This window comes from Lynx canadensis, chromosome A3 (assembly GCF_007474595.2).
Source record: "Lynx canadensis isolate LIC74 chromosome A3, mLynCan4.pri.v2, whole genome shotgun sequence".
Taxonomy (NCBI): domain Eukaryota; kingdom Metazoa; phylum Chordata; class Mammalia; order Carnivora; family Felidae; genus Lynx; species Lynx canadensis.
Window position 1 is genome coordinate 119,220,820 of NC_044305.1, and position 21,251 is coordinate 119,242,070.

At 42.2% G+C, this 21,251-nt stretch overlaps 1 protein-coding gene across 1 annotated transcript in view; it reads left to right on the forward strand.

Annotated features, from left to right (window-relative positions):
* HADHA (hydroxyacyl-CoA dehydrogenase trifunctional multienzyme complex subunit alpha) overlaps positions 1-21,251 on the forward strand; it is a 50,315-nt gene that overhangs the window by 21,418 nt on the left and 7,646 nt on the right. Inside the window, 8 exon segments of the mRNA XM_030311489.1 lie at positions 5,906-6,028; positions 6,521-6,639; positions 8,854-8,910; positions 10,780-10,889; positions 16,500-16,634; positions 19,133-19,220; positions 19,222-19,245; positions 19,247-19,306. Coding sequence (XP_030167349.1) covers positions 5,906-6,028; positions 6,521-6,639; positions 8,854-8,910; positions 10,780-10,889; positions 16,500-16,634; positions 19,133-19,220; positions 19,222-19,245; positions 19,247-19,306 — 716 coding nt within the window.

The following is a 21,251-nucleotide window of genomic DNA, read 5'->3' on the forward strand; positions in this document are numbered from 1 at the left end:
TAGAATTCACCAGTGAAGTCAGGTGGATGTGGAGTTTTCTTTTTTGGGAAGGTTTGTTTTTTTTTTTATATATATACAAATTCACTTTCTTTTATAGATATAGGGTTATTGAATAAGGTTCTCCAGTTGTTTTGCTTTTGAGTGAGAGCTGTAGTAGTTTGTTTCTCAAAGATTTTGTCCATTTTGGGGGCGCCTGGGTGGCTCAGTCGGTTAAGCGTCGACTTCAGCTCAGCATATGATGTCATGGCTCATGAGTTTGAGCCCTGCATTGGGCTCTGTGCTGACAGCTCGGAGCCTGGAGCCTGCTTTGGATTCTGTGTTTCTGTCTCTCTCTCTGTCTCTCTCTCTCTCTCTCTCTCTCTCTGCCCCTACCCCGCTCACACTCTGTCTCTGTCTCACTCTCAAAAATAAAACATTTAAAAAAATAAGAAATAAATAATTTTTAAAAAAGGAAAAAAAATATTTTGTCCCTTTTATTTAACTTTCCAAATTTGTTACAGTGCAGTTGTTGAAAATACTTCATTATTATTCCTTCGATATCTTTATGCTCTGTAATGATATATATCATTTATACTCTTTCATTCCTGATATTGGTAATTTGTGTGTTTTCTATTATTTCCTTGAGAAGTCTGGCTAGAAATTTATCAAGAAGTAGCTTTTAGTTTCATTGGTTTTTCTCTGTTTTTGTTTTTGTTTTTTTTATGTTTATTTATTTTTTGAGAGAGGGAGAGTCAGAGCTGAGCAGAGGAGGGGTTAGAGAGAGAGAGAGGGAGACACAGAATCAGAAGCAGGCTCCAGGCTCCCAGCTATCAGCACAGAGCCCAATGCAGGGCTCAAACTCACGAAGATCGTGACCTTGAGATCATGACCTGAGCCGAAGTCAGACGCTCAACCAGCTGAGCCACCCAAGCGCCTCTGGTTTTTCTGTTTTTTGTTTGTTTGTTTGCTGTTTTATTGTTTTCGGCTGTCATTATTTCTGCTTGCTTTTGGGTTTAATTTGTTCTCTTTCTAGTTTCTTTTTTTTTTTTTTTTTTTTCGTTTTTTTTTTTATTTATTTTTGGGACAGAGAGAGACAGAGCATGAACGGGGGAGGGGCAGAGAGAGAGGGAGACACAGAATCGGAAACAGGCTCCAGGCTCTGAGCCATCAGCCCAGAGCCTGACGCGGGGCTCGAACTCACGGACCGCGAGATCGTGACCTGGCTGAAGTCGGACGCTTAACCGACTGCGCCACCCAGGCGCCCCCCCCCTTTTTTTTTTTTTTTTTTTTTTTTTTTTCTGTTTCTAGTTTCTTAAGGTAGAAGTTTAGATCATTGATTTCAGGCCTTTTTCCTAACATAAGCATTTGAAACGATCAGCTTCCCTCTTAGCATTGCTTTATTTATCTGCATATTTTAATATTATGTTCTCACTTCCATGAAGGTCAGAATATTTTAAGATTTCTCATTATTTTTTTGACCCATGTGTGATTTGCGAGTGTGTTACCTAATTTCCAAATATTTGCAGATGTTTCAGATATCTTTCTGTTACTGATTTCTGGTTTAATTTTGTCATGATTACAGTCGAGCCTTATTATTTACAAGTTCCTTATCTGTAAACTTACCTACTCACTAAAATCTGTTGTGACCCCAAAATAATACTTATGGTGCTTTTGCAGTCATTAAGAGACACATACAGAGTGGTGAAAATTTCACATCTCCCAGTGCACGTGTTCCAGCTGAAGTCAAACAAGGCAACATTTTGCTTCTTATTTCAGCTCTTAGAGCCAACAAGTATCCTTTTCATGGTCCGTTTAGTGCCATGCTCTTCTCTTTGTGTGTGTGTGTGCTTTTCGGTTGTGATTTCGCTATTTAAAATGGTGAGAGCTAGGAGTGGAAAAGTACTGACTCAAGAGTAGAAGTATCTTTAAGGTTTCTCTTTCTTCCCCCAATAAGGAGGCCTCATCAGAGGCACCTGAAGACGACCCTGATTGGAGGAGGTCCCAAACAGACAGAAATGAGGCACTTGGGCAAAAAAGGCAAATATATGGAAGAGCATAGCCTGCAAGAGGTACCTGAGTTACTGACTACAAGTCCCATGAAAGTCTGTGATGCATTGGCTGTGCCCCAAGTCGATTGTGGGAAGGACAGCTTTCCCAGTGAGGCCTGCTGGGTAAAAGCCTTTCTAATTGCCTGTGGTTGGGCCTGAAAAATCACACTTAACGGTTTTTGGCCAGGGGCTGGATGCCTCAATTTCTACAAATAGTCATGTGGCCATAGCAGGGGTTTATAACTACCTATTTCTGTTTCCCGTTCCATATTCCTTTTGCCCCCAGGAAGTACCTCAGTTGGTCATGGTTCTTTGCCTAGTAGGGTGACTTTCGTTCCTAGAAGGTCTGGGCCACTAGCAGTACTGCGTGAATTGAGTTGTTGTAGTTTTCCATTAACTAATTACAGGTCCTTGTAGCACTAAGAGACCCCCGAAGAGATCTGTCACAGTCAAGCCATACTCTTCCTTACTCCCATTGTGCAGTAGCAGCCCGCACCCCCTTGGTGACCAGGGTTCGTCGTCCTGGAAAGGGACTGCAGCAGTGCACTTTCAGATGGCGCCTGCATATCACACAGAGCTGTGGACAAACCGGGCCTGAGTTTTCTCTTCCCCAGTCATCTATCTGGTCATAAGAAACTCCCTGTGAGGCCCTAGGGGCAGACTGGGACAGAGAATGAGCAGGGATATTTTGGCCACCTTTTCATACAACTTGTGCCTTTAGGGTCTCCTCAAGCCCATTTTCCCATATACCACTTCCATTCCATAATGGAGTACTGTTGCACACACGGAACTTTATGGTTTAGTGGGCCAGACAGCATCCGTTTCGTGATGGGCAGCTCAGGTCACGTGGTGATTTGCTGGCCCATGGTTAAGCTTTGAGTCTCTACTTAGGCCCGCTAACAAGCCAAAAGCTACCTGTCAGTAGGACAGTAGTTATTCACAGAGAATGGTAGGGCTTTGCTCCAAATTCCTAAGTGTCTGTACTCCAAACAGCATCTCTATCTAGCACTGACACTTCATGCCCCATCAGATCTGAATCATATGGTCCAAATAATTTTTCTTCCTAGGCCCCGCTCAAAACTAGCAGCCTCTGAGTTACTCAGTAAAGGAGCTAGAGTAGCACACCCAAATGAAATGTTGCCTCTAAAATCCAAAAAGGCCCAGTAGGCGTTGTGCCTTGTTTTATGTGGTAGGATGGGCCGGGTGTGACAATTTATCCTTCACCTTGGAAGGGATGTCACCATGCCCACACCACTGGACCCTTAGAAATTTCACTTAGTTGGATATGTCTAGAGTAGTTGGTACTTCCTGTTCACCAGATTCATTTAGGATAATACCATCAATATAATGAACAGCATGATATCTTGTGGAAGGGAAGGGCAATAAACATTTCAAAAACAAAACAGTTATCTTTTAAAGAGATTAAAAGTGAGAAAGGAGTCTTTCATATTTACCCACATATTTAGCATTTTTGGTGCTCTTTCTTCTTTGTGTAGTTCCACGTTCCCTTTTGGTTTGATATTATTCCAACATGAAGAGCTTCACTTGACATATTCTGTAGAGTAGGTCTGCTGACAATTAATTCTCACCTTTTGGTTTGTTTAAGTCTTTATTTCAACTTCATTTTTCAAAGATATTCTTTTTTTTTTTTTTTAATGTTTATTTTTGAAAGAGTGAAAGTGACAGAGTGCAAGTGGGGAAGGGGCAGAGAGGGAGAGGGAGACACAGAATCTGAAGCAGCCTCCAGGCCCTGAGCTGTCAGCACAGAGCCCCAGGCGGGGCTCAAACTCATGAACCATGAGATCATGACCTGAGCCCAAGTCGGATGCTTAACTGACCTGAGCCACCCAGGTGCCCCCCAAAATATTCTTGATGGCTATAGAATTCCACGTTTCTAGTATTTTTCTTTTAGCACTTTATAGATGTCAATGTTATGATGTGGCTTGCATAATTCCTAATAGAAAGTCTGTTGTTTTTATCTTTGTTCTTCTGTGTATAGTATGTCTCTCTCCCCCCTCACCCCCCGCAGCTGCTCTCAGACTTTCCCTTTATTACTGGTCTTATTTATTTATGATGTGCCTGGCTTTGTTATTGTTGCTGTTGTCTGTTAATGTTTGTTAGGCATGGGACTCATTGAGTTTCTCGGATAGTGGGCTTCTAGTTTTCATTAAATTGGAAAATTTTGGCTATTTCTTCCAATTTTTCCTATCTCCCCCCACCCTTTTTCTGGGGTTCCAATTTCACGTATGTTAGATTACTTGATATTGTCCTAAAATGAAGCAGTTTTTCTTTTTCAGTGTATATATTTTCTATATATAGAAATAGAATAGAATATATAGAAATAGAATGAAACATATATTCTATATAGAGAATATATATACAGAATACTTGCCATGTATTCAAGTTTCCTGATTATAATCTATTAATCCACTCCTGTGTATTTTTCATTTCAGGTGTTGGGTTTTTTCATATCTAGAAGTAATATTTGACTCACTTTTATGTATTCAATTTCTCTTCATACGTCTCTGTTTTCCTCTACCTTCTTGAACATATGGCATGAATTTACAATAGCCTTTCTAACATTGTGTCTGTTAATTCTATCTTCATTTATGCATCTGTTTCTATCAGTCAATTTGCGTCTTGTCTTTAGGCCATTTTTTTCATGCTTCTTTTCATGCCTTTATAAAAAGAAGCCTCAGGTAGTTTCGTTTCATGCATGTGGAGAACAGTATTCGGCCAAAGTTTCGAGGGCCCCTCTGTAGATCTCTGGAGCTCTCTTTTCGTGGAGCAGCTACTCTCGATATTCTCCTTCACAAATTCCAGTTGCGTTGGCCTCTCTACAAGCTCATTGTGACTTTCGTGGGCCTTGTGCACATTTGCCATTCAGAAGTTTGGGGCTTAGTTCTTTCTCTTCCTCCTTCACATACTTTTAAAATAGTGCAGATGTCTTAAGGGAGAGATTGCTTGTGTATTTGTTTCAGCCTCCTCCACTCTCAGGATTTTGTTTCCTAAATACTGCAAGATTGCACAAGATTGCCTTTTCAACTGCAGCTATCCCCTCCTTCCAGGCTTTTGACTGAGAGCCTGATAGATGTCTGTTTTTACAGCTCTGTAGAAAGAGCCTTTGAATTTTGGGGGCCTAGCTCTTTAGTCTCTTGCCTCAAGCAAGTTCAATATTGGGCAGATGCCTGAAGTGGAAAATGAGTTCCATATTTTTAGCATGCCCCTTTCCGTATAGAAGTGTACTTTGTGTACTAAATTTTATGATAACTGAAATTTCTCTCTAGTTTTTTGACACAGCTCTTCCAGCTTCCTCTATCACCTTAGAATTCCACAAATGTTCCCTGAGGAAGACTAGCTTTGCATTTGGCTTCTTCTAGTTTCTGATCTTTTGTGCATGACCACCAAAAACTGATCATTTCACTTGCCCACAGGAGCATCCTTCTGCTTGAGCCAAGTCTAATCTTCAGCCGACACCCAAAAGCATAACATACCCTCAGAAAAGAAAATGTCCAGCAATCATCAGTTCACCTCAGACAGGCTTTTCTCTCTCTGGAATTTTAGTTCATATGGTCCTCATTGCTTCCACCACTCTCTAGTTTCTTTACAAATGTGATTTTACGATTTATTCATTTTTGTCCAGTTTTGCAGCAAGAATACAGGCCTAATGAGACCTTCTTCATCTGACTCAGAATTGTTGGAAGCCAGACTGAAAGGGCTTAAGACATTGTTTTCTATCTAGAGGACATTGTTGCACCATTGCTCAGGTGTTTTTTTGTTTGTTTGTTTTTTGAGTCCATAGTTCAGGACTCTTGTCTGACTTGGAAAGCTGTGCTGAAAGTGATTTACATTCCAATCTATTGTGTTCATTTTTACAGGACCAGGACTAAAACCTTCAGAGGAACGGACAATTGAATATCTAGAAGAAGTTGCAGTTACTTTTGCCAAAGAACTATCTGATAAGAAAATCTCTCTAAAGAGAGACAAAGGATTAGTAGAAAGTGAGTGTCTTTATTAAAGAACAGAGACAAAGGTTCTTTCCAGGGAGTTTAATTTTATTTGCTGTAAATTTGAAATGAGAAAGAGGTAATAAATGCATTATCTACTCCAAGCATAGAGGCATCCTTAAGGAGTGTAACAACAACTCTGCTCTAGGGTTCTGAACCTTACACTGGTTGGTTAAAGCCGTTTTTTTTAAACTTTTTATTTTGGAAACTTTTAAGCATTAATACGAGAGTGGAATAATAGTATAATAGTGTAATAAATACCCGTGCACCCAACACCCAGCTTTAGCATTTATCAACTAATTAAACCATGTGTATAGAAGTGCTTAGGTTGCAATTTGGATTTTTTATATCAGAGTAAAGAGAAGTTCTTTCAGATAGCTGCAGTTATTGCATTTTTATGGAGTTTACAGAACAAACTAACAAGGAAGGCTAGGCTTTTTCCATGAAGTATCTAAAAGCATTTTTTTTTTTTTTTTTTTTTTACAGAATTGACATCATATGCCATGAGCATTCCATTTGTCAGGCAACAGATTTATAAAAAGGTGGAAGAAAAAGTACGAAAACAGACCAAAGGCCTTTATCCTGCACCTCTGAAAATAATCGATGTGAGTCTTCACCCCATATTCCCACATTTCTCATATTTCCTCCCTTTGAATAGAGCAGTATCCTTTATTGCCATTCTGAACCATGTGTTCCAGTACTAAAGTTCTTAATTCTGCTAGTGCAGTACTCACTAAAAATGAAGGAGGAGCATAGCAAGCTATGTGAGGGCTCATAAACTGACATATTTGGTAATAAGTAGTGCCAGGCATAATGCGTTTAAAACTAACTACCGGTTATAAACCAGGAAAGGAACCTATATAATATCAGTATAACAAGGCCAGTAAAAGATTGGGCATTAATTAAGAGGTAGTCAAAACAAAATTGATGGCCTCAGTCTAAACCATTGTCAGTACCTAAAATATTTCATTGACTTCTCCTTTGCCATTATTATAAAAAAGATGTAGTGATACAGAAAAGTTCTGAAAAAGATCAAGGAGGGGGTGCCTGGATGGCTCAGTCAGTGAAGCCTCCTATTCTTGATTTCAGCTCAAGTCATGATCTCTTGGTTCGTGGTTTCGAGCCCTACGTCAGGCTCTGTGCTGGCAATGCAGAGCCTGCTTGGGATTCTCTCTCTGTCCCTCTCTCTGCCCCTCCCCTGCGCTCGCTCACGCATTCTCTCTCTTCCCCCCACAAAGTAAATAAACTTTAAAAAGAAAAGGTCAAGGAGGATAATTAAAATGATCCCAGGGTTAAGAACTTCTGTCTAAAACTCTTCAGTCTTCAATCCAGAAAGTCGAAGATTAAGAGAACATATAATCAAAGACTTCAAATATGGAGAATAAATCAGTCAACAGATATGTTTTGAGGAAAAGACACCAAAATGTGTAAAATATGACACGTAATTCCCTTCCCCCATTCATCTCCCAGCCTGGGCTGGGGAGATTAGACATGTGTATGTGGTAAGGCAGGTAACTGGAGTACAAGAGGCATTAGATGCCAGCATGGGATCACAGATAATGGGGAAAGAGGAAGATTGTTAAATGCACAGAGGGAACAATCACTATGAACCAGAGAGATTAGGAAGAGCCTCATAGAATTTGACCTGAGCCCTGAAAAATGTATAGAGAGTAGGCAAAGAAAGTAGTACCTGGTAGGATGGGCATTTTGAGCAAAGTTACAGAAGCCAGAAAGCATGAGGCTCTACAGGGAACATTTCATGAGGTCGTTTTTGTAGGAGAATAGTGAAATGTCTGCCAGAAGGCAGAATGAGCCTAGATTTTAGAAGATTGACAAGTAATGAGTTTGGAAATTTGACTTTTGTTCTGGATAGATCATAGAGATCATGGTAGTAGCAAGTAAAAACAGGTTAGAAGGAGAGACAAAGTAGACACCTGAAGTCGGAAGCCATCTTGGTAACTCACACTTGATGTTAGAGTGAGACCCCAAGGTTGAATAGTAAAAACACGAAGGTAGTAACAGAATTGCCAAAGAGAAGAGATTGTGAGTTAAATTTTAGAAGTGTTGAGTTTAGATGTTTCAGGAAACTCAAGCAACAGGAGTGTACACAAGTCAATTAAGAATGTAGGTTTATTTATCTGTTTGTTTGTTTTTAGTCAATTTGTCTTTCCCATAAATTATGGTGAGTGATTACAGGGTCACTTCTTCGTCGTTTATACTTGCCATTGTACTTGAGATAGTACTTCCCCCAAACGTTAAGTTGAATCTATAGAGTTCATGAGCCACGTGATAAACTAGATGATGTGCCTGGGGAAGAATGCACAGAGGGAGAAAAGGGCTCAGGGGGGGACCTCTGGGGACGTGCCTGTGTTAGGAAAGCAGGGGACAGTCTGGAAGAGCAATTTAAGCAGGAGGGAAGGGAATTAAGAAGAAAAGGGAAATCTTTTCTTGGACTGGGCAGCGCTCCAAATCCAAGAAATGGACAGAGCTGATGGCAGCTCTCTCTCTCTCTGACAAGATAACAGGGTCTAGAGGTGGATAAGGAGGTAGAGTTTGAGCTGTGGAAACTCTGTCTTCCTTTCCTACTCTGACTTTTATTTATTCCCTTCTGTTTCATTTCCTTGGATTTTATGCAAGGCCTCGGAGATGGACAATAAAGTCAGTCTTAAGCAGCCGCTCAGTCCTCCTGGCTCTCTTACTCCAATTCCAGACTTTTGACATACTCTTTGAATACTAACAAACTACCAATTTTATTCAGCATTATTAGACATCTTGCCTACCCATCGCAACAATGAACAGGTGCTTTATGTATTTTTTAGGCGGTAAAGACTGGAATTGAGCAAGGGAATGATGCTGGCTATGTCTCTGAATCTCAGGTAAAGTTATTTCCTTTCAACTTTTTATTACTGGATACAGGAAAGCCAAGATCTAAAACTCTGTATAAAGCTGAAAAAAGAAAAAGTGCCCAAAGCCTATCCCAAATTTTTTTCTTCCAGTGGTTATCACTGCTTAGGATTGATTAATCTCAATGAGTGAGTAGATGCTAAAGAACACCTTGGTGGTCCCAGCTGTTCCAACTTCCTTTCAGTAATGAGGGTTTAACTAGGGAGAGCAGGGCCAGACTTCTAATCCGTTCAAAATGAATCACTTAGATGTTTTTGTTCTGAGTTGAGGTGGTTTTGTTGTGATAAAATGAATACATTGTTAGAAAATTATGTTTCTTACTTGTTAGGGCCTTGAGGTAAGACTTTGAAGGCCAGCCTCTCTTGGTGAATTAGAAAATGGAAGGAACTGTCGCATACCCACTAAAAGAAGACAGAGGGGCATATGAACCAGCCTTACCTCTTCCCACTTTTCCAACAAGTTGGTGATATTGCAGATTTAAGTGGTGTGGGTTGTTTTTTAAGTTTTAAGCAGTCCTTGAAGAATGGATTGCTATCTGATAATAAGACAAAAGGTATCTGAAGAGCTTGGGACTAGTTCAAGAGAAAACATGTATTGTACTGGGTCGCTTATTACAGTCCACTCTGATTTAGACTTTTGTCTCTGATCCAGGTACATGTATACATATGTACAGAAAAATTGAAGCATAGGTTTCACAGATCAATTGTTGGCCTCACCACGTACGTTGTATGCAGTATGTCCTATCTGTTCTACTTACCACAGCCCACTAAATTTACGACAACTGATGGATCTCTACCTGCACTTTGAATATCACTGGTTTATTGAATAGACTCCACATTATTAGGGGTGCCTGGGTGGCTCAGTCGGTTAGGCATCCGATTTCAGCTCAGGTCATGATCTCACCGTCCGTGAGTTCAAGCCCCACATCGGGCTCTGTGCTATCAGTTCAGAGCCCGGAGCGTGCTTCAGATTCTGTGTCTCCCTCTCTCTCTGCCCTTCCCCCACTCACGCTCTGTCTCTATCAAAAAATGAATAAACGTTAAAAAAAATTTTTTGTAATTAAACAAAAATTAGTAGAACATTGTTTTATGTTCTATTGTTTCATGTTATATTAGGACATGAGAACAACTTTATTATGGGGATTCCTCCTTTGAAGTGCTATCTGTAACCATACCAGTTAATTCTAGTAATATTGATGATGATGATAGCTGACATTGAGACCCTAGTCACTTGACTAGCATTCTCATTTAATTCCAGCAATACTGTAAAATAAGTGTTGTTTTTCCCGTTTAAGGATAAAGAAAGCTTCACAACTGGGAAATGGCAGGGTCAGGATTCAAACCCGGTTCTGTCAAACCCAGACTCTAAGTCTCATGCTGAGATTTGCTCTCCATAAGTGTTAGGGCACTTTTCAAAGTAGCAGTTGTCACGTGGGGTGGACCAGAGTTGGGAGTCCTACCGCCTGGGTGTGAGTTCGATTTCTGTCACTCTAGGTGGTGTGGTCTTAAGCTTAATTTGTCCGGGCCTCCTCTTTCCAGCCTTTAAAATGAGAAGGTTGGTTGAGATGACTGTGCAGGTCTGTTTGGGCCCTGACACTCCAGTTCCATGAAAAAGGTTGGTTACTGCCACCTCTGGTGTACATAGTCTGAGAGCTCCAATGTATCCATAGCGTCTTCAAAACAGTTGTCAGAAAGTGCTGCAGGTGAGAAGGCCCCACCGCACCCCAGAGCACCCAGGGCTTCACGTGTGTTACCTCTGTTCTGCAGACAAACCTGACCGAAGGAACCCCCGTCACTGAGACTGTGAAGTTCCACCTTTTCTTGTTCTCCTTTACTTTTCAGAAATTTGGAGAGCTTGCAATGACCAAAGAATCAAAGGCCTTGATGGGACTTTATCATGGTCAGGTCCTGTGTAAGAAGAATAAATTTGGAACTCCGCAGAAAGACGTGAAGTAAGTTAAATGCCACCTAGGGCGCCTTTGTGGGTTTCTCTACAGAGCTAGATTTATACCTTCGGTCTTCCCTACGCCTCCTCTGTCCTGAGCACATTAGATCCCTTTTCCTACTAAGAAATTTTTGACTTTCAAAGTGCTGCCTGGGCTGAGTTTTCTCCAGGCCCCCCCCCCCCCCCGCCCCCCCCACAAAAGGGCTTCTATAGAGGCTTTCTTGTCTCACTATTGATGTCCCCTGGAAGTCTGGTTTACATCCCCTGTTCCCAAACCAAACACACTCTGCACTGTTTAATGGTCTTGTCTCTCCCTGTGACTTGAGATACCATCTCTGGGAACTCATACTTTCTCATTAAAAAAAATAAAGCCTCGTTCAGATTATTAAAGGCTTTTCCTTCCTCTAGCTTACAGCCTAAACATTAAAGATTCTACTTGCCTGTTTCATGTCTCTTCTTTTCAGAAAGCCTTTCAATGCTACACTGCCCAATAGCTCTTCAGCATTTTAAATTTAATAATGCTCCGGGGTGCCTGGGTGGCTCAGTTGGTTAAGTATCCGACTTCGGCACAGGTCATGATCTCACAGTTTGTGGGTTTGAGCCTGGCATTGGGCTCTGTGCTGACGGGTCAGAGCCCAGAGCCTGTTTCAGATTCTGTGTCTCCCTCTCTCTCTCTGCCCCTTCCCTGCTTGCACTCTGTCTCTCTGTCTCTCTCTCTCTTTCAAAAATAAATAAACATTTAAAAAACAAAATTTAATAATGCTCCTAGACTCATCTTCTAGCTCAGTGGTTTCCATCCTGGGCATTGTTGCCCCCCCACCCCACAGCATCATTTGAAGATGTCTGGAAACATTTTTGGTTGTCACAGCTGCTACTGGCATCTAATGAGCCAGAGGTCAGGGATGCTACTAAACACCCTACAGTGCATGAAACAGGCCTCTAGTCTGGGGCGCCTGGGTGACTCAGTCGGTAAGTGTCCAACTTTGGCTCAGGTCATGATCTCGTGGTTTGTGAGTTCGAGCCCCGTGTCAGACTCTGGGCTGACAGCTCAGAGCCTGGAACCTGCTTCAGATTCTGTGTCTCCCTCTCTCTCTCTCTCTCTCTGCCCCTCCCCTGCTCATGTTCTGTCTCTCTCAAAAATAAACATTAAAAAAATAAAAAATAAACGGGTGCCTAGGTGGTTCAGTCGGTTAAGCGTCTGACTTCGGCTCAGGTCATTGTGGTCAGTGAGTTCAAACCCCGTGTCGAGCTCTGTGCTGCCAGTTCAGAGCCTGGAGCCTGCTTCAGATTCTGTGTCTCCTCTCTCTGCTCCACCCCTGCTCAACGCTCTCTCTCTGTCTCTCAAAAATGAATAAATCTTAAAAAAAAAAAAAAAAAGTTTTAATAAAAAAAAAAGAAAGAAACCTAATGAGCCACTCCAAACTCATATATGAGTATGATTCATATATGCAGACCCCTGTCTGCATATACTTTGTACTGTCATATGTAGATAGCATATACCATCTGGAAAGTTGTTATACCAAATACACAAAAAAGACAGGCAACATCCACATGAATCTCCTATAAGAAGAAATTAAAAAATGAGAATCGGGCGCCTCAGTGGCGCAGTCGGTTAAGCGTCCGACTTCAGCCAGGTCACGATCTCGCGGTCCGGGAGTTCGAGCCCCGCGTCAGGCTCTGGGCTGATGGCTCAGAGCCTGGAGCCTGTTTCCGATTCTGTGTCTCCCTCTCTCTCTGCCCCTCCCCCGTTCATGCTCTGTCTCTCTCTGTCCCCAAAATAAATAAACGTTGAAAAAAAAAAAAAATTAAAAAAAAAAAAGAGAATCAAAATACAAAAAACAACCATAATACAGAAGAAAACTGTAACACAACACTTCCAAACTTGAATTAAATATCCTTAAATAAGTATTTGCAGATAAGAAAAAATCACCTTGGCTCAGAAATGCAAAAACTTAGGGACGCCTGGATAGCTTAGTAGGTTAAGCGTCTGACTTCGGCTCAGGTCACGATCTCACAGTTCGTAAGTTCGAGCCCCGCATCAAACTCTGTGCTGACAGCTCAGAGCCTGGAACCTGCTTCTGATTCTGTGTCTCCCTCTCTCTCTGCCCCTCCCCCGTTCATGCTCTGTCTCTCTGTCTGTCTCAAAAACAAACATTAAAACAAAAAATTTTTTAAGACATTCAAAAACTTAGAACTAAATGGGCAGAAAAATAGGATGATATAAGAGTTGATCTAACTTGGGAAATCAATTGAGGAAAAAGGTAACATCATCTTAGAAATGAGGATTTAATTGGGAATTCATTATAGGGTACTCAGGGCAGAATAGGTTGAACAGAATTGAATAAAGAACCTCGAAGAACTGAAGAAAGGGGATCCTTTTTCCTGCTCTCCCAGTTGTAACACCTCTGCTTCCTCCACTTCTGTCTCTCTGGGCTCTTCCCCCTCACCTTGGATAATGACTTGAGTTCCTTATCTGTGTTCTCTTTTTATAAATTAATTTCTCTATGCAGAGAATGCATTCTTATTCTAAGAAAACTGTTTTAGGGGCGCCTGGGTGGCTCAGTCGGTTAAGCGTCCGACTTCAGCTCAGGTCACGATCTCGCAGTCCGTGAGTTCGAGCCCCGTGTTGGACTCTGGGCTGATGGCTCGGAGCCTGGAGCCTGCTTCTGATTCTGTGTCTCCCTCTCTCTCTGCCCCTCCCCCGTTCATGCTCTGTCTCAAAAATAAATAAATGTTAAGAAAACTGTTTTAAATGAGATTAAATATTAACTGATACTCTTTTGTGTTTATGGTTTGAATGTTGTAATATAAAAGGGACCCTTCGGTATAAAGCCTGTAACTTGCTCTTTTTATTCAGTAGTATGACTTGGAGACTATGTATATTGGTACATATCAATTAACTCCTTCCTCTTAATCTTTTACTGCTGGATTGATGGCTGTTTCTGATTTTTCATTATTACAAACATTGCACAACTGTTCATCACAGCCTGTCATTGTGTACATAAGTGCATTTCACTAGAGTACAGAATGAGATGTAGAATCATTGGGTCATAGAGTATGTGATTTTTAGCTGTAAGAAATTTGCCCTCCAAAGTAGGGCAAATGCATACTTCCATCAGCCATGCAGTGAAAAAAGCAGTTTTTGTACATCTTCACTGATGCTTTTTTTTTTAATTTTTTTTTTTTTAACGTTTCATTCATTTTTGAGACAGAGAGAGACAGAGCATGAACGGGGGAGGGGCAGAGAGAGAGGAAGACACAGAATTGGAAACAGGCTCCAGGCTCCGAGCCATCAGCCCAGAGCCCGACGTGGGGCTCGAACTCACGGACCGCGAGATCGTGACCTGAGCCGAAGTCGGCCGCCCAACCGACTGAGCCACCCAGGCGCCCCTCACTGATGCTTTTAAACTTTTTGCTAATCTGGTAGGGGAAGAATATCCCATTTTAATTTGCATTTCCCAGGGAAGTTGAGCATCTTTATTGGCAGTTTGAGTTTTTTTCTTTAGTGAATTGCTTTATATAAGCCCTTGCCCATTTTACTGGGTTGTCCATTTTGTTTTGTTTTTTGTTTTTTTTAAGTATTTTGAGAGGGGGCTGGAGAGAGAGAATCCCAAGCAGGCTCCATGCTGTCAATGCAGAGCCCAATGCAGGGCTCAAGCCCACAAACCATGAGATCATGACCTGAGCCAAAATCAAGAGTCATGCTTAACTGAGACACTCGGGCATCCCGTCCTTTTTTGTTGTTTTTTAAGTAATCTCCATGGCCAACTTGGGGCTCAAACTCATGACGGTGAGATCAAAAGTCACACACTCCACTGAGTAAGGCAGCCAGGTACCACTGGGTTGTCTTTTTTTAATTGATAATATGCATGTTCTTTATTTCCCAAGTTGTAATTCTTTGCTGCTATATGTTGCAGATTTCCTCCTATCCTATGTTTATCTTAATTTTGTGCGGTCATTTGTGTAACAGAAATTTTTAGTTTTCACACAATAAATGTATCAATCTTTTCAGTCCCTGTTTTTTGTTTTTTGTGTTTTTTTGAGAGAGAGAGAGAGACAGACAGACAGACAGACAGACTGAGCATGAGTGGGGAGGGGCAGAGAGAGAAGGAAAATCCCAAGCAGGCTCTGCGCTGTCCGCACAGAGCCCCGTGCAGGGCTCGATCATGAAATGTGAGATCATGACCTGAGCTGAAATCAAGAGTCAGATGTTTAACCAAGTGAGCCACCCAGGCGCCCCTCAGTCTGTTCTTTCTATGTATGTCTCTATCCTGTTTTCTCATTGTTCTCCAGTTTCTTAACATTAACCATGTAAGTGTGTTACTACAAAGTTACATTTGGAAGTTGCTTCCAGGACTTGAAATTAGGTTTCCTTTTTTGGGTCATAAATATGATTTCTGAACATTATAATCAGAATTGTTAGGAATGAAACTTTAACCTGTATTACAACTCTAATTTATGTCTACATAGTGCTGTAAATTTAGGCGTCTTTTTTGAAGGAAATCGTTCTGGAAAAAATTTTTTATTTGCTCTGGGAGTATGGCACATTGCTCCGGAACTATGGAAAATTAAAAAGAGGGGCGCCTGGGTGGCTCAGTCAGTTAAGCGTCCGTCTTCGGCTCAGGTCATGATCTCACAGTTTGTGAGTTGGAGCCCCGCGTCGGGCTCTGTGCTGACAACTCAGAGCCTGGAGCCTGCTTTGGATTCTGTGTTTCGCTCTCTCTCTACCCCTCCCCTGCTCACGCTCTGTCTCTCTCTGTCTCAAAAATAAATAAAACATTTTTAAAAATTTAAAAAGAGGGGCGCCTGGGTGGCTCAGTCGGTTAAGCGTCCGACTTCAGCTCAGGTCATGATCTCACAGTTCGTGAGTTCGAGCCCCGCGTCGGGCTCTGTGCTGACAGCTCAGAGCCTGGAGCCTGCTTCCCATTCTGTGTCTCCCTCTCTCTCTGCCCCTTCCCTGCTCATGCTGTGTCTCTCTCTGTCTCAAAAATAAATAAACATTAAAAAAAATTAAAAAAAAAAATTTAAAAAGAGTAATCAGGTATGATCTCTGGCCCATGAAATGCTTAGAATGTAATTGAGAGGACAAAAATAATGTGGATATATGGAGGTATTATTGGGGGATAGCGGGGTTAGGTCTAGAAGCAAAGAAGCCATCCGGGAGAATTTTGATCTAATCCATATAAGGAGTAAAATTGGCACAAATTTCAGGAGAAATGAAAACTTACTGGAAAATGGTAAAATCACTAACAAGTTAAGTGGAAGAAGTGGTATGTCTTTGGACACATCACTGCAAATTGGCTTTTGTTTGGAAAACAGAAATACTCATGTTGACTTCAGAATAAACCAGGTTGTTTTGTTCTCAGTGATCTTAAGGTATGATTGAAGATCAATATAGTTCTGTCTTCTTGTGTAGGCCAACTCTTGTAGACCCAATGGATTTTTGCATTTAACTCCGAAAATCACTTATTAAAGGCATATTTTTACAGATAAAAATTGTTTAAAATACCTTATCGTTGTGCCCACTTTAGTTGGTGTACTGGATTATAACTTGGACAGTCTCCCACTTTTACTGAAGTGATAAGTTTACCAAAAGTCATTTATGCTTTCCTTCTAGGCACCTAGCCATTCTTGGTGCAGGGCTGATGGGGGCCGGCATCGCCCAGGTGTCTGTGGATAAGGGCATAAAGACCATCCTTAAAGATGCTACACTAGCCGGCCTGGACCGAGGACAGCAGCAAGTGTTCAAAGGGTGAGCCAGCTCTCCGCCTCTGTCAGCAGAATGCTGTTTGTTTTTTGCCATTACAGGTTCCTGTTTCCTGAACGTGGTGAGTACTGGATGCTCAGTAGTTAAGCTGTTTCCTTTGATTTTTAGAAACCGTGATTCCTTTCCCTTCATATTGTTGTACATATTATAAACCATGAACATCACTGGAATCTGTAATGTCTGAATGCAGAAGAGAAAACTATCAGATATTTTTAAATGCCATTTATTTTATGCTTTGGTATCAAGACTAGAAATCCTCGTGTTTGTGAATTTTGATAGTTTCCATTTCACTGCTGTATTGTCATGGAACATTGAAACAGCATGACTCTGTGGAAGAAGAGTATGTGAGGAAATGTGTCGTAACTGCAAATTGAAGGTTGGGGCTGGGATCAAAACTCGTGTACCTTATATTTCTTGGCTGCGTTACTGTGGAGAAGCAGGTAACAGATTTGGTTGCACAATGTCTGAGTCTTTACAGAATGTGTCTCCATCTTACCTTTGAATTAATAAAAGGTGAATATTATTCTCCCTTCTGCCCACATCCTCCTCCTCCTCCCCTGGTCCCCACTCCCTGTTTTGCAGAGGGGGAAAAGCAGAGCAGCAGCTTGGCCAAACTAGGAACTGGTTTCAGCTCAGTTCTCCGCTCCAGTGTAATGAATAAGCTTGCTGCACTTGGACTGCCCTACACGTGACTTGTAGTTGAATGAGCTTTTTTCATCAATGCGTTATGTAGCTTAATCATGTTTGACCTCTTTTCTGCAGAGCGTCTTCTGCTGCTACTACTGTGCTACCCAAGACATGGCAGGTTTAATCATTTTGGCAGATTATTGTAAGATAGCAAGGAGTTGGAGTAAACGATTCTGAGCCCCCCCCCCCCCAAAATTGGCATGTGCTAGCTAGATAACAGCGTTGCCCTGAGACTAGCATGTAAGCATCCCCAAACACCATCTCCTACGGTCACTGAAATGAGAAATTGCTGCTCGAGAACAGGTGCCACTCTGTCTCTCTTGGAGTTAGGTGTCCCAGGTTTCCCTCTGTGCTTCAGAAACGTCAGCCTCTGGCAAGTGCCCCTCACCATACTGCTGACTGGGCATACACGTGTTTCCTAGCCTCTCTTGAAGACAGTTTCAAGATTCGGCATTAGAATTAGAGCAACTGGGGCGCCTGGGTGGCGCAGTCGGTTAAGCGTCCGACTTCAGCCAGGTCACGATCTCGCGGTCCCTGAGTTCGAGCCCCGCGTCAGGCTCTGGGCTGACAGCTCAGAGTCTGGAACCTGTTTTGGATTCTGTGTCTCCCTCTCTCTCTGCCCCTCCCCCGTTCATGCTCTGTCTCTCTCTGTCCCAAAAATAAATAAACGTTGGGAAAAAAAATTAAAAAAAAAAAAAAGAATTAGAGCAACTAATGATGTTTTGAACTCTGATGAGCATTTAGTTTGCTGACTGCTGACACGGTTGTCAGAAACCAAGAAATTTGATTGAATACTTGTCTGAACTTACCCTGTGGCTTGAATTTTTCTTTTGGTTAAGGAAATTAGTGAATGTGATTTAGCTCCGTTCTTCCTTCAGAGGAAAACTCTAGGTCAGTTATTCTGAAAGTGTGGTCAGATTAAAACCTAAGAGAGCCTGTTTTTCTTGGCAGTGAAAAGTAATCAGTTAAATGTCTAAATCGCAGAAATCCTTTTAACTCCCTATGGGAAATAAGAACCTTGAGTTAATATTTTATGTATCAATACAATGTGCTACCACATGCTAACTGGGAAGTGGATTTAAGAATAAAAGAAATAGGGGTGCCTGAGTGGCTTAGTCAGTTAAGCATCTGAGTCTCAATTTCAGCTCAGATCGTGATCTCACTGTGAGTTTGAGCCCTGCCTCAGTCTCCATGCTGACAGCACAGAGCCTGCTTTGGATTCTCTCTTCCTCTCTCTCTCTCTCTGCCCTTCTCCCCTGCTTATGCACTCTCTTCTTCTCTCAAAATAAATAAATAAACTTATAAATAAATGAGAAAGAATATAAGAAGTCATGCTTGGTCTCTTTTCCAGAAGGTTCTAATTATAGAATAACAGAATGATGCGTAATCAGGTAGAAGTCCATGTGGTCTAGGACACGTGTGGGGTGTTCCCTCTGTTAGAGAGTTACTAGAGCTGCTCCTTTGTTTTGCCACTCTAGTGTTTGTGTTTACTCTTCTGGACAAATTTAACTGTTTCAGGAGTAATAGAGTTTATGTAAGTTCTGCATTTAGAGGCATCTTCTAGGAGAAAGAATGTGGATTTGGGGGCCAGCCTGTCTTTGGCCCCCTAGTACCTAGCCATTTGCCCGTGAATCCCTTTGAGCCTGTTTGAGGAACTCTTCTTTGTCAAAACGGGAGTAAAAGAACTGCCTCACAGTATTGGTTGAAAATACATAGTGTACCGTCTGGCCCATGGACTCTCAGTAGATGTTAAGTTTCCTATTCTTCCCCTCTGACTAGGACTGTGTTTCTTCTAGATTGAATGATAAAGTGAAGAAGAAAGCTCTAACATCATTTGAAAGGGACTCCATTTTCAGCAACTTGACTGGACAGCTCGATTACCAGTGGTTTTGAAAAGGCCGACATGGTTGATTGAAGCTGTTTTTGAGGATCTTAATGTTAAACACAGAGTGTTAAAGGAAGTAGAAGCGGTAAGTAAGAGGCCTGTTGTACTTGAATCCCAGTGAGTGGAGGACACGGGCTGTTTTTTGTTTTGTTTTTTAAACAGAAACTCATGGTTCCCTTTATAGGGCTGTTCATTTCCAAACATCAGTTTTATGTCAATTCGTGCACACTACGTAGTTACAAAGTCAAATCTGAGTCCTGAGGGAAGAAAATCAAGTAGTTTATTAACCTAAGCACAGGGTTCATTAGCATTCGTGGGAGTTCAGTCACCCAGACCTACAGATACCTCATGGAGTATAGCCAGCTTTCTTGACGTTTTTGGTTGGCTACAAGCCGTAACTATACTTCTTCAGGTCTAGTCCACAAAGGAAGTAGGGGAGAAATTTTCCCCTGGCAGGTTTCAGATGCTCACTTTGTGGAAATGCTGCTTTGGTTTTTGACCCCAAATGCTCTACCTCCCATAAATAAAACAAGTGTTCTAGTGGGTGGTATAAGAAAGGCCCAGAGAAGAAATGACAATAATCCGGACACAAGATAGAACCGGGGGTCTTGACCAGCCTATAGTTATATCAATAGAATGTAGGCTAATAAATTGTGCAAATGAAATGGCACAGACTTGGCAGTACTCTGGGTGTCTTGAGTAGTGGCTGTACCCTCACGACGCCCTTTTGTGTGAGGACGGTCGCTGCTGTGTGATAGACTGAACCTAAGGGGGGTTTAGAAACTAAAGACAAGCAGCTCTTTTGGGGACAGCTTCCACTTTGAAAGTCCATACGTTGCAAAATCTTCCCTTTTGACAAAGTTGTGATGTCGATTAGCTGAGGGGAAAAGTTCAAAGAGCCGGGTAGATTTATGTTCCATCCTGTGCCGGGTGGCATGTTCAGCTCACGTGTGTAGGTGGTGTTCCCACGGCTCCGGGGGCACTGCCGAGGCAGTGGCAGGTAGACCCTCAGGACCGGCAAAAAGGCAGACACAGGCAACATGGAGAGAAGAGCGTCTGCCGGGGTGACCGGTTGATGGTATTTGCTTCCGGAGGTGTCTGGGTTTGGGTAGTGCCGGCACGGAGAAAGGTTTGTTAGTTTTAGCGGTTGGAAACTAGCGGCCAAGGAGAAGAGAGGGAGGAGGGATCAGATCAAGAGAAGTGCAGACTGGAACGAGCCCTGTACAGTGGTGCCTCTGGCTGCCGAGCGAGCAAAAGCAGAAGCGGTGGGGGCTTCTCAGGGCCTGGCCTGGAGCTCAGCACCTCACTGCTGCTTTCCGTTGGTAAAAGCAAGTCACGAGACTCGAGGAGGAAGCAGTCTCCACCTCTGGATGGGAGGAGAGACGCCGGAATGAGGAGCGGGGGGAGTGTTGCCAACCGCCTTTGGAGACACTGGTTTGCTCTTCATAGAGAGTTTCACCACCAGCATGAAACGCCTCACCGCCAAGACATGCCCCCGGAGAGTCCGTTAGCTCCTTGCACTTACGCTCTGCGTCAACTCACTGCTGATTAACTGAGATCCTGGGGGCCTCACCACAAGCTGACCGCTAAGCCAGGCTTCGTCCACCAGGGGCCTCTCTAGAGTTTTCCCTTTTTTCTTTTTAAAAAAATCTTAATGCAGTATTTTGCCGGGTTACAATATTTTATACTCACCTTTCAGTGTGTTGAATGTGTCTTGAACCTGATTCCCATCTCTGATGTTAAAATTTGCCTGTCCCAGTTTGCACAAATTTGACAGATGCGCTGTCCATGTTTTTATATAAGCAGCTGAATAAAACATGAATAACTTGCGATCATGGACAGAATGATGACACAGTCCTGTATTAAAGACTATTCTCCAGTTGATAAAGCTAATAGTTAATAGTATCACGTGCCATAGATTAATTACCGTGGTGCACCGTTTTCCAATAACACCATAAAATGAGCTAGGCACGCACTGTATGGCTTGTTCTTATCAAAGTGAAGGGTGGGGGTATCATGAGCTTTCAGAC